Consider the following 13359-nt stretch of genomic DNA (forward strand, 5'->3'; position numbering starts at 1 on the left):
GCTTGCGTATCTAGACAGCTAAGATGTAACATCCATGGTCAACCCTGACTGACTTCACCTTACACAAGTTTCTTTTCATTTTTCTTCATTTTTTAAAAAATGTTTCTCTCTGAAATTCTCCTTTGCAAGACAGGTACCTGACTCATGCCATCACTGTCCACATGAATGCTAACAGGCTAATACTTATGATCCTTTATTAAATAATGACTGGCTTTCAAAATGGTTAAGATTACCTTCAATAAATCTGCAAGACGAGTGAGCATGTCAGTAGTAATAGAAGGGATGTCATCTACACATTGACAATATTCAAATATTATTCTTATTAACAGTAAAACAGTCCTGTTAAGATAAAAGAAACCAAGAATTATGAATCACCATTTTCTGAGAGTTACAAGTTGGTTGACAGGACTACTGCTATACAAAAAAATATACTACTACTTGCACAAATAGATTAGGCTGGACATACTGCATTAAAATCCAGTACATCTGCCAAAGTATTTCCTGTGAACATAAAGTGGAAATTATTATGAAAATTACAAGATCTTAGAAAAAGAAGTAATTTTAACCCCAAGCCCAGATGATAAAGCTGAATAAAAATTAATGGGCTGAGAAAAAGACTGCCTTGAAGAAAAATCAAGAAATTGGGCACCATGGTAGCGTTATGGTTACTGTGACACATTTACAGTTCAGAGCGTCAGTGTTCCGAGTTTAATCCTGACATTCTCTATAAGGAGTTTGTTCATCTTCACCGTGTAATGTGTGGGTTTCCTCTAGGCACTCCCGTTTTCTCCCACAGTCCAAAGACATACCTGTTGGTAGATGAATTGGTCATTGTAAATTTTCCCATGATGAGACTAGTGTCAAACTGGGGTTGCTGATGGACTGGCTCGAAGAGGCAAGAGGGCCTATTCCAATATAAAAGTTGGAACAATATGCTGCAACTTTACAAAACACTAGTTAGGCCACACTTGGAATACCGTGAGCAAATCTGGTCAACAAACCATAATATCAAGAGAAATGAACTGAACTTCCTTTCAAAATATGGTAAGCATCAGGAATTTAATGGAAGATGTTATGGTTGATAGTGATGCAGTATAATGTCTTTTTGCAAAGTAACCCAGAATACAAAATGCATATATATTCTAAGGAGAGTATCTTAATAATAGGTTTTTAAGCAGTGAGAAAACGTGTATTATTTTAAGTGCCAACATACCCAACTACAGCATACTTCTCTCCATCTACAGCCAGGAAATCTGCTGGCTTTCGTTTTTGTTGTTCTAAAAATTTGAAAAAAAAAATCACTTTTAATGTGATGAATACAGTTTTCCTACTTTTGCCAAGAACTCTCTGCACCAGGATGTTATTTTAATACATAGAAATCATATATAATGGATACATTATTTATGAAATTGTTATGGCTAAGAGCTTATTCTCTATATTATTTGACTCAGCTTATAACAATTCTCACACACTGTGAAATTTTTCATCTGTTAAATAACAGACTTTTGTGAATAAATTTTTAACAATTGAACATTTAAAATAGAAATTAGGAGGGGTAAAAAAAAAGGTATGAAGTTGCCCTAGCAGACAAGGTGAAGGAGAATCCCAAGGGATTCTACAGATACGTTAAGAGCAAAAGGATTGCAAGGGACAAAACTGGCCCTCTAGAAGATCAGAATGGTAATCCATGCATGGAGCCAAAAGAAATGGAGATCTAAAATGGATTTATTTTTGCATCTGTATTTATTCAGCAGATGGACACAGAGTCTATGGACGTGAGGCAGAACAGCAGTGAGGTCATGGACCCTATACAGATTACAAAAGAGGTGGCCCTTGCTGTCTTGAGGGAAATTAGGGTGGATAAATCCCCAGGGCCTGACAATGTGTTTCCTTGGACCCTATGTGAGGCAAGTGCAGAAACTGTAGTGGCCTTGGCAGAGATATTTAAAACACCCTTAGTAACAGGGAAGGTAGTGAAGGATTGGAGGATAGCTAATGATTGTAGGATAGCTAAGAAAGGCTCTAAAAATAAACCAGGAAATTATAAGCCAGTGAGCCTGACATTGGTAGTGAGAAAGTTATTAAAGATATTCTAAGGGACTGGATATGTGAGTATTTGGATAGACAGAGACTGATTAGCTATAGTCACCCTGGATTTTTAAGTGGTAGGTCATGTCTAACCAATCTTATGGAGCTTTTTCGAGGAAGTTCCCAGGAAAGTTCATGAAGGCAGGACTGTGGATGTCGTTCACATGGAATTCTGTAAGGCATTTGACAAGGTCCCACATGGGAGGTTGGTCAAGAAGGTTCAGTCACTCAGCATTCAGGATGAGGTACTGAATTGGGTTAGACATTGGCTTTGTGGGAGAAACCAGTGGTAGTGGATGGTTGTCTCTCTGTCTGGAGGCCTGTGACTACAGGAGTGCTGCAGGGATTGGAGCTGGGTTTGTTGTTTGTTTGTCATCGTTATCAATGATCTGGATGATAATGTGGTTAACTGAATCAGCAAATTTGTGGATGACACCAAGATTGGGGGTGTAGTAGACAGTGAGGAAGACCATGAAAGCCTGCACTGGGATCTGGACCAGCTGGAAAAATGGGTTGAATAATGGCAGGCAGAATTTAATGCAGAGAAATATGAGGTGTTACACTTCAGTAAGACCAACCAAGATAGGTCTTACACAGTAAATGGTAGGGCACACCAAGGAGTGTGGTAAAACAGAGGGATCTGGGAATACAAGTCCATAATTCATTGAAAGTGGCTGCACAGGTAGATAGGGTTGTAAAGAATGCTCTTGACACATTCATAAATCAAAGTACTGAGTACAGGAGATGGGATGTATTTCTGAAACTGCTTAAGACATTGGTGAAGCCTAATTAGCATTATTGTATGTAGTATTGGTCACTTACCTACAGTAAAGATGTAAATAAGTTTAATAGAATACAAAGAAATTTGACAATCATTTTGCCGGGACTGGAGGACCTGAGTTATAAGGAAAGATTGAAGTTACGACATTATTCCTTGAAATGTAGAAGATAGAGGGGAGAATTGATAGAAGTATACAAAATTATAAGGGTATAGATAGGGTAAATGCAAGCTGGATTTTTCCACTGAAGTTGTGTGGGATTACAACTAGAGGTCATGGGCTAAGAGTGAAAGGTGAAATGTTTAATGGGAACGTGAGGGTAAATTTCTTCACTCAGAAGGCCACGTGAATGTGGAACGAGCTGGCAGCACAGTGGTGCATGCAAGCTCAATTTCAACATTTCAGGGAAGTTTGGATAAGTACACGGATGGTAGTGGTCCGGGTGCAGGTCAATGGGAGTAGGTAGTTCAAATGGTTTGGCATGGACTAGATGGGCCAAAGGGCCTGCTAGTGTGCTGTATTTTCTATGACTCTATTAATTCCATCTTATTGTAAACATTATTTTCCATCCTAGAATTAAAATCTCCAAATAGATTAAGAAATGTCTTAAATCTGTTTAGTAAATCTTCCTTTTGGCCTAACAGGCAGGAGGCATTTTTGGATCTGGTTTAAGAACCAGCAGATTTTATGAAGAATAGTCATCACAGAATTAAGGCAACATTTTGTTTAACTTGAAGAGTAACGAATTAAACTATAAGGGCACAATAGAACCAGAGTTGTGGTGGAGGGGAACTAGTTGGGTCTGGTGTCCAGAAAAAAAAAATGAAGGGGTTCAGCCTGAAACGTCAACTGTACTCTTTTCTTAGATGCTGCCTGGCCTGCTGAGTTCCTCCAGCATTTTGTGTGTGTTGCTCGGATTCCCAGCATCCACAGATTTTCTCTTGTTTGAGATTGGAAAACCAAAGTGTAGTAGGTAAAAGTGCAACAGTGAATAATATTAAAGGAGGTCTCCGAAACAGGAAGATACATTCTGACAAGTGGAAATCAAAGCCAGACCCCTTGGGTAACAAAAGAGAAACACAACACTATGAAAAATAAGACATGTGAGCGCTCAAAACATCAAGAGAAAAGCAGGCTGAATATAGTAGAACAACACACACAAAATGCTGGTGGAACACAGCAAGCCAGGCAGCATCTATAGGGAGAAACACTGTCGATGTTTCGGGCCGAGTCCTGACGAAGGGTCTCGGCCCGAAACGTCGACAGCGCTTCTCCCTATAGATGCTGCCTGACCTGCTGTGTTCCACCAGCATTTTGTGTGTGTTGTTTGAATTTCCAGCATCTGCAGATTTCCTCGTGTTTGCTGAATATAGTAGTCTTATAGGGGAGCTCAGAGGAAAACATGACCAAAGGGAGAATTTAAGGTAGAAAGATAATGGTCGACTTCTTTCAAAATATTGGTAGGCCATTTGTGGGAGTGTTGCATTCAATTCAGGGTACCACGCTTTAAGTAGGACATAAATGGATTTCAGCTGCAAAGTTGGGCAAGGTGGAAATTTTGACCTTGAAGTGCAAACATTCAGAAGATTTCAGAGAAAAATAATTTTGTGTTTTATTTTACAGGGCTAATATAGCACCATTCCATGCCAGATTGTAGGACCAAGGAGAGAAATAGAAGAAGAAAGAGAGAGACTGTATAGAAAGGATGCACAGGGAAATACAATTTAAAAAGAACAGAGTGATTATGATCTGGATTCATTCCTGGAAGGGTGGTAAAACAAGTTAAACAAGGCCATTTGAGCAAACAAATGAGTAATTACGGGGAAAACCTGACAGAAACATTTCCTCCAGTAGACCAAATCTGACAAAAGCTTAAATATTTGCTTTTCTAAATCTTAATTTGAAAATGCAAAAAAAAAATTGACCTGTGACTTTCTTCTCAGGTAAAGCAATCACACCATCTTCAGCAGAATTGACTAAGTCCTGGAACTCAGCTGGAACCTCAGCTTGCTTCCAACGTTCATTATCCAATAGAAGACTGCATCAAAACAAAACCAACAGCTCTGACCTCAAAATAGTCAAATTACAATTGCATTTTTATAGTTACAGATAATCTGAGATGATTCACAAAGCTAACTTCTTGAAGTTGCTTTGTTTTGATCATGCTTTACTTGAACAAATCACAGGAAGTCATTATTATTAAAAAGAAACACTACTGTGTTTGTGTTCAGATAATATTTTATTCTTCACTTTTAGCTCCCACTAATAGTGAAATAGATGAAGAAATATGAAAAATAGTGTATAGCTAAACCTTCCTGGCATTTCAACTAGGAAGTCTAATGATTCTAAAAGATATAACTTTAAACATTTTTGTGCTATTCACAGAAGTGAACTTAAATTGCCACCTCAATGTACACATGGGGGCAGTGTAGTAGTTTATCTGTCTCATAATTTCATTGATTCAGGTTCACCTCTGATTTCTGATTGATGCTATCTACATGGAGTTTGCATATACTAACATCAGAATTAGATTCACTTTTTCTGGAATGTGAAAATTAGCAGAATTGATTGCGATTCGGTGCTAAGCATAAAACTAAGGAGAATACAATAGCAACCAACAATTTACAAGATTATAGTGCAAAAAGCTATGAGCAATCAATAATTAACATAAATGTCTGTAATCAGACCAATAAATGTGAACATAAGAACAGACTAAAATTAACAAGGAGAGGAGGAAAGACCATTTAACTGTTGCTGTGGAGGGACAGTTAGGGTATTAGACCTGAGTGAATTTTGTTGGGAAGCTGCATAGCTACAGGAAAGAAGCTTCAAAGAAGACATGTAGTCCTGGTGGTGACAGACTTCTGGCATCTCTCTGATGGCAATTTGGTGATGCTAGGGTGGGTGGAGTTTTCCAGCTCTGTTCTTTGCTCTGGCAATGAACAGGTCTTTTAATGTTGGTAGCTGACAGCCAATGATCTTCTCCGCTGAGTGGAACACTCGGCCGTATTACTACCAGTATATTACTTAAATATACTTATACATACTCTTATTTCCTCAAAAAACTTGAAAGCTGGTCTTACCTTCACGAAGTGTATACTGGTTGTTCAGAATCTATCAGGAGGCTATAGTCATTCTATTAAACACTGAAAGCTTGATCTTGGGCTAATTGGTCTATCTAGTTTTGCCTCCCTTGAAAGCAGACTATCACCCTGCCCAATTCCCAGGGTCCCATGGCTAATTCATAATAATCCTATCTCACTGCTCCCCTTATGTCTTACACCCTTTTATTTCCAATATTTTAAATTTCTGTAAAATACATGGCAAAATACCAGTTTAATAACTTAGCTTTTTTTTTTGCAAAGCGTTTCTTTACATCTACAATTGATTGGCCTTGGCATCATTCACCTATTCTAGCTTATTCACATTGTTCTAAAAGATTATTTTATTTCACAAATAAGCTTCTTGTCAGAGTCTTTTCACTGCAAGATTTACAGTTTTTACCTGTTTCCTCCTTGTGCCTACACTAACTTATTTTTGTCAAAATTTACCTATTTTCCCCCAAATAAAATGTCTTGCTTTCACCTTTCTATGCAATTTCTGGAGCCTCAGAGCAATGACTACATTCACTGTGCTGCAACAAATTAAAATATATAGTGATAGAGTATGTAAGAAAACACCATTCTATGAAATTTGAATTTTAATGTCTCTATTGCTTATTGCCAAGGCAGAATTGACAAGCAAACTCAGCACACTTGCATATTTCTTCTCCTATGTCCACCTGTTAACTAGATATGCTTTTCAATGCATGCACACACATTAAAAACATAGCAACCAGCCTATGTTTTTAACTCTCCTCCCATCCAGCAGGCACAGGAAGAGCTTCTTCCCTGAGGCTGTGACCCTGCTGAACCTCACATCACAGCGCTAAGCAGTATTGCACCCATATTGTACTGTCTCAGTACTTTTATATTTGTATGCTGAAGCACTTACTTTTTATTCGCAGTTATTTTGGAAATAACACTATTCTTTGCACTTCTGGTTAGAGGCTAACTGCATTTCATTTGGCTTTGTATCTGTACTCGGCACAATGACAATACAGATGAATCGAATCTAATATAATCTTTGAGTGTTCTAAAGAGCCTTAGAACATGCTGTGTTCCAGCCAAACCATTACATCCTAGTAAATTCAGCTTTTGAACAGTGAACTTGCACTGAAAGACAGGCCTATGCCAACTTCCTTTTGGTTCTAAACCAGTAAATAGCTGAAAGAATGTTTGGCATCCTTGTTCATTGGGCATACCTGAGTTTTGTTTTCCTTTCTTCATGAAATCGATTGACAAACTTATTGGCCTGACTTTGAAGAGCACCTCGAAGGGACATACTTCGCCTGTTGCAAATCTTCTCCGTTTCCTGTACAAACATTTCTACTGTTCGTGATAGGGCCACAAACTCTGAGGAGTTCAACTTTTCAAGGAATCCACCCTTCAAGACAAGGAAACATGTAAATGATTTAAGTAAATTAGGTACAGGAAACCATGTACAGCAAAAGTGAACTTTTTCCCCCATTTAACCAACTCAATTATGCATTCATTTAAAAGAAAACTATAGCTTAACCAGGTATAATGGACAGCAGCAGAGGGATTACCATCCCGTCCTTTCATTTAAGATGACTGGGCTTGAAACTATCAAAGTGTTTATAAACTGAGGCAAAGAGCCAAGATATTAACAAGGCTGAAAACTAGATGGCTAATGATGGAGGTAATAATAAAGGTGACGTTAATGAAACACTTAACTGTCATTACACATACATGGGACCTGGAGAAATTGAAAGAAATAGAATTGTTACTTCTTCACTGGAAAATGTGGAAAATGAAAGCATAGCTTTTAATCCAAATCTCAAGAGAGATGAGAGGCATAGAGAATTGAGGGTTTGGAGTCTGAGAAAAAGACTGACGAATCTAAGAAGCGATCATGAATTATGAAGAACAACGGGAGTGGAAGAACATCGGTTCATAGGAAAACGTCAAAAGGAAATTCTTGAAAAATGAAGAATGTAAAGTATACATGGTGAAAATCTGGAATAAAACTGAGATATTCAACTGGTCAAGTGGCATCTATGAAAAGAGAAACTGAGTTCATGTTTCAGCTCAATGACCTTGTACCAGATTTGGTAATATAGACTTCAAGTTACAGAGAAAAAATGGTGGGAGAATGGAGACAAAATAGGTTGGAGGACTAGAGGTTAAATATAAAATTAATATAAGGGTAGAGAGTTTGTGTAAATGCAGAATTAATTGAAGTTATGAGCTTGGAAACAATACAATCCCCTTTATATTTTGGTTAACTCATATCATTTTCCTTTTAGTCATTTAATCTCTCCAGACATCCATCCTCTTACATACCTTTCCTTACTTCTTAGGCAAAGAAAAGCTTGGAGAAACAATAAAGCTGAAAGCCAACCAATTCCCAAGACATTATGATCTGCATCTTAAGGGTTAGTAAGGGATTCCACAGAACATAAAAGATGGAACACAATGTGGAAAAATGTCTGGTCATATACTTCATTGAAACAATAAGAAAATGAAGTATATAATTTTTTTTAAAATAGTGTGCTAATGAAAGGCATTGGCATGCAAGGGAATCTGGGCATTCTTGTCTATGAATCACAGAAAGTTAATGTGCAGGTTCAGCAATTAATTTGTTGATTTTGTAGCAAAAGTAATACTGTGATTACAAGAAATGTTCTGATGAATCAGTGTTTGGAATATTCTGTATATCTGTCTTCCAATCCAGGAAGGATATATTAAACACACAGTTTGTGTATCAAAGGTTAAACAGATATGTTTCCGGGATGAACATGCAGAGGGGAAGAAGTGTAGATGCTGTCATTCCAGGACAAATTGAACAAATCCAGTGATCTCATGAAAACATACAAATCCTTAAAGGGCTTGATTGGCACACGGATGGAGGTTTCTCCTGGCTATGCCCTGAACTATTGGTCTCAGAGGCAAGATGGAATTTCTTCATCCAGAGAGAAGTTAGTTTTTGGTATCTTTTATCTAATAGAGCTCAGTTTCAGAGTAGATTAAGGTCCCTTCTCCACAGTTGTTCTGACATGATATTAATCTCTAAGCTTTCAGCCATGTTCCCAACTATACAACTTGATGAGCTAGTAATGCCAAATTCCATTTCTGCTATCTGCACTGGCAGACCATTTTGAACAACGGCTGTTTTGGAGTAAAAGATCAAACAAATTCCAAGACAGTCAATCAGTAGGCAAAAATGATTTTGTTGCATTTTACCCCCCCACCCCCAGACAACATCCCTACCATCTCTTAGTTTCCCACATTATGTGGTACTTAGGTCTATCAGCTTTCTTTTGTTGAGCCCAAAAGCATGCATGGAATTAACATAAACCAATTATTGTTTTGTAACATTGTGTCCCTTTCTTACAATAAACTAAGGATTCTACACAGCTGCTTGTGTTCTACTGTGGAATTGACAACGAGATCATTAATTGCTAAATTTCTACAGAGATGCATAACCATTTCATAACATTTACAGACCACAGACATCAGTCATTTATTCCCAAATATAATCCAAGTTTTGAGTTAATGATATATTAATATTTCATTAACAACAAGTATGGGGTTGCCACATAACCCATGCTGAACACTGCCTTTCATAATAAAAAGTACATTATTTGGGAGGGTGAATTTCTTTTTAAAAAATCACCACGTTTTGTGCCACTTAAAACAAAATCCTAAATTACAACAAATAAAATTTGATTTTGCAGAGCCGGCAGCTTTATTATTTTTCACTTGAAACAGTTTAGTTTTTTTAATTAGAAAATCTTAATTAAGATTTGAAACACTTACACAGTTCAAGGAAAATGAGGATCATTCCAGTAAGTCAATTAAAGAGGAAGGAAATGAAAGGAAGAAAAATCTGAGTATAATCTTCAATAAGGCATCTACTGTAGCATTATTACATGTTGCAAGATACAGTAAACTAACCATTTCAACAATTGTAAATCCTCTAACTAAAATACATACCTAAGCACTTCATAGCTTGGCAAGGAAGAATATTGAGGGCATATTCACATAGGAAGGCTGAGTGACACAACAGTTTTCGTGTCCGCAAGTTTTTTGAATCTCACACCAGCAGAAATTTACACCATTTTCTGTTCACAGCATAATTTTTACAAGGATGTTACCTGGATTGGGGAGCATACCTTATGAGAATATGTGGAGTGAACTCAGCCTTTTCTCCTTGGAGCGACGGAGGATGAGAGGTGACCTGACAGAGGTGTATAAGATGATGAGAAGCACTGATTGTGTGGATAGTCAGAAGCTTTTTCCCAGGGCGGAAATGGCTAACATGAGAGCGCCTAGTTTTAAGGTGCTTGGAAGTAGGTACAGAGGAGATGTCAGAGGTAGGTTGTTTTTATGCAGAGAGTGATGAATGCATGGAATGGGCTGTCAGCGACGGTGGTGGAGGTGGATACAATGAGGTCTTTTAAGAGACTCCTGGATAGGTACATGGAGCTTAGAAAAACAGAGGGCTACGGTAACCTTAGGTAATTTCTAATTAAGTATATGTTCGGCACAGCATTGTGGGCCAAAGAGTCTGTATTGTGTTGTAGGTTTTCTATGCTTCTAGGTTTTGTTGAAAATGCTTTGAAAATGGAAAATAAGTACATGTATAAATCAGGCTAATCTTGAGTGGGATGCAACATTCTCCCACATGAACACATTCTCCAAGCTTTGGTGGCTCCTCTCGTGCTTCATTATACAAAACTGGGATGGAGTTGATGGTTTGTTAACAACAAGCTAAACTTACTGCAAATTTTTGAGTTTTGATCATTTGAGTAATCCAACAAACTTGTGTCACATATCACTTACAAGGAAGCAAGACAAAGGAAATAGTAATAAAAAGTTTTGGCAAATGGTGCAGGCGATCTATAATAAAAATGGTATTGCATCATACTCTCAAACATTCCAGGATACTCAACCCAATAAAATTATCCAGCTAATTCAAAAATCTCCCACCACGCCAACCCTGTTATTAATACACCTTTCCAGAATCTGTCTCCCTATCTGTTCCTCGATGTCCCTGTTACTATTGGGTGGTCTATAAAAAACACCCAGTAGAGTTATTGACCCCTTCCTGTTCCTAACTTCCATCCACAGAGAATCAGAAGACAATCTTGGTGGGATCAAGGCACAACTGCACAAGTGTGTGGACGTCATCGAGCTTGACCGGTGGGAAGGATTTAAAAGAAGACAATTATATAGAGCAGGTGCCAGCGGAGCGGGCGATGGAGTAGAGGGACACAGAGTAGGCGGCCTTTGGTTCAACAGTGCTTTGGTGATAACAGTTCGAGGTGAGGTAAGGTACTTGTGAGGAATAGGAAGTATGTCTGTGAGGCCGGTGTTCTGTACTGGGTGTCAGACATGGGATGTCCGGGAGACTCCCAGCCTCTCGGATAGCCACACCTGCATCAGGTGCGTCGAGCTGCAGCTCCTTAGGGAGCGCGTTAGGGAACTGGAGATTCAGCTCGATGACCTTTGTCTGGTCAGGGAGGTGAGTAGCTATAGGCAACTAAACACACTGGGGTCTCAGGAGACAGATAAGTGGTTAAGTCAGGAGAGGGAAGGAAAAGGTCAGATACAAGAGAGTACAATTAGTTCTCCTGTTTGAGTACTGCTGGGAGGGGTGGAAAACAACCTACCTGGGGAAGCAACAATGGCTGCACCTCTGGCACAGAAGGGTAGGGAAAGGAAGAGGATGGCAGCAGTAATAGGGGACTCTATAGTTAGGGGGTCAGATAGACGATTCTGTGGACGCAGGAAAGAAACACGAGTGGTAGTTTGCCTCCCAGGTGCCAGGGTCCAGGATGTTTCTGATTGTGTCCTGATATCCTGAAGTGGGAAAGTGAACAGCCAGAGGTCGTAGTACATAATGGTACCAAACACATAGGGTAGGAAAAGGGAGGAGGTCCTGAAAACAGACTACAGGGAGTTAGGAAAGAAGATGAGAAGCAGATCCTCAAAAGGCAGTAATCTCGGGATTACTGCATGTGCCAAGCGACAGTGAGTAAAGGAATAGAGTGAGGTGGAGGATAAATGCGTGGCTGAGGGATTGGAGCAGGGGGCAGGGATTCAGATTTCTGGATCATTGGGATATCTTTTGAGGCAGGCATGACCTGTACAAAAGGAACGGGTTGCACTTGAATCCAAGGGGGACCAATATCCTGGTGGGGAGGTTTGCTAAGGATATTGGGGAGAGTTTAAACTAGAATTGCTGGGGGGTGGGAACTGAACTGAAGAGACAAAGGAAGGGGCAGTTGGCTCACAAATAGAGAAAGCAATGTGAGAGGGAGAATAGGCAGGTGATAGAGAAGGGATGCACTCAGATTGATGGCTTCAGATGTGTCCATTGGAACTATGATGTTGTGGCCATTACTGAGACTTGGATGGCTCAAGGGCAGGAATGGTTACTTAGAGTGCCAGGCTTGAAATGTTTCAGAAAGGTCAGGGAGTCAAAAGAGGTGGGGCGTGGCACGTTGATCAGAGATAGTGTCACGGCTGCAGAAGAGAAGGAAGTCATGGAGAGATTGTCTATGGAGTCTCTGTGGGTGGAAGTTAGGAACAGGAGGGGTCAATAACTCTACTGGATGTTTTTTATAGACCACCCAATAACATAACATATAACAATTACAGCACGGAAACAGGTCATCTTGACCCTTTTAGTCCATGCCGAACGCTTCCTCTCACCTAGTCCCACCGATCTGCACTCAGCCCATAACCCTCCATTCCTTTCCTGTCCATATACCTATCCAATTTTACTTTAAATGTCAATATCCAACCTGCCTCTACCACTTCTACTGGAAGCTCGTTCCACACAGCTACCACTCTTTGAGTAAAGAAGTTCCCCTCGTGTTACCCCTGAACTTTTGCCCCCTAACTCTCAACTCATGTCCTCTTGTTTGAATCTCCCCTACTCTCAATGGAAAAAGCCTATCCACGTCAACTCTATCTATCCCCTTCATAATTTTAAATACCTCTATCAAGTCCCCCCCTCAACATTCTACGCTCCACAGAATAAACACCTAACTTGTTCAACCTTTCTCTGTAACTTAGGTGCTGAAACCCAGGTAACATTCTAGTAAATCTCCTCTGTACTCTCTCTGTTTTGTTGACATCTTTCCTATAATTCAGTGACCTGAACTATACACAGTTCTCCAAATTTGGCCTCACCAATGCCTTGTACAATTTCAACATTACATCCTAACTCCTATACTCAATGCTCTGATTTATAAAGGCCAGCATACCAAAAGCTTTCTTCACCACCCTATCCACATGAGATTCTACCTTCAGGGAACTATGCACCATTATTCCTAGATCACTCTGTTCTACTGCATTCCTCAATGCTCTACCATTTACCATGTATGTCCTATTTGGATTATTCCTATCAAAATGTAGCA

General features: G+C 39.3%; 1 protein-coding gene across 6 annotated transcripts in view; it reads right to left on the reverse strand.

Moving 5' to 3' along the window:
• vps54 (VPS54 subunit of GARP complex) overlaps positions 1–13359 on the reverse strand; it is a 99031-nt gene that overhangs the window by 29187 nt on the left and 56485 nt on the right. For 5 of the 6 annotated variants that reach the window (XM_073051208.1, XM_073051205.1, XM_073051207.1 and 2 more), the window contains 4 exons: positions 7171–7352; positions 4793–4905; positions 1214–1277; positions 234–339 (listed from right to left, as the gene is read on the reverse strand). In XM_073051208.1, the coding sequence (XP_072907309.1) occupies positions 234–339; positions 1214–1277; positions 4793–4905; positions 7171–7352 (465 nt within the window). The remainder of the gene's footprint in view (positions 1–233; positions 340–1213; positions 1278–4792; positions 4906–7170; positions 7353–13359) is intronic. The other variant, XM_073051209.1, reaches the window with a different exon arrangement.

This window comes from Hemitrygon akajei, chromosome 7, assembly GCF_048418815.1.
Source record: "Hemitrygon akajei chromosome 7, sHemAka1.3, whole genome shotgun sequence".
Lineage (NCBI taxonomy): Eukaryota > Metazoa > Chordata > Chondrichthyes > Myliobatiformes > Dasyatidae > Hemitrygon > Hemitrygon akajei.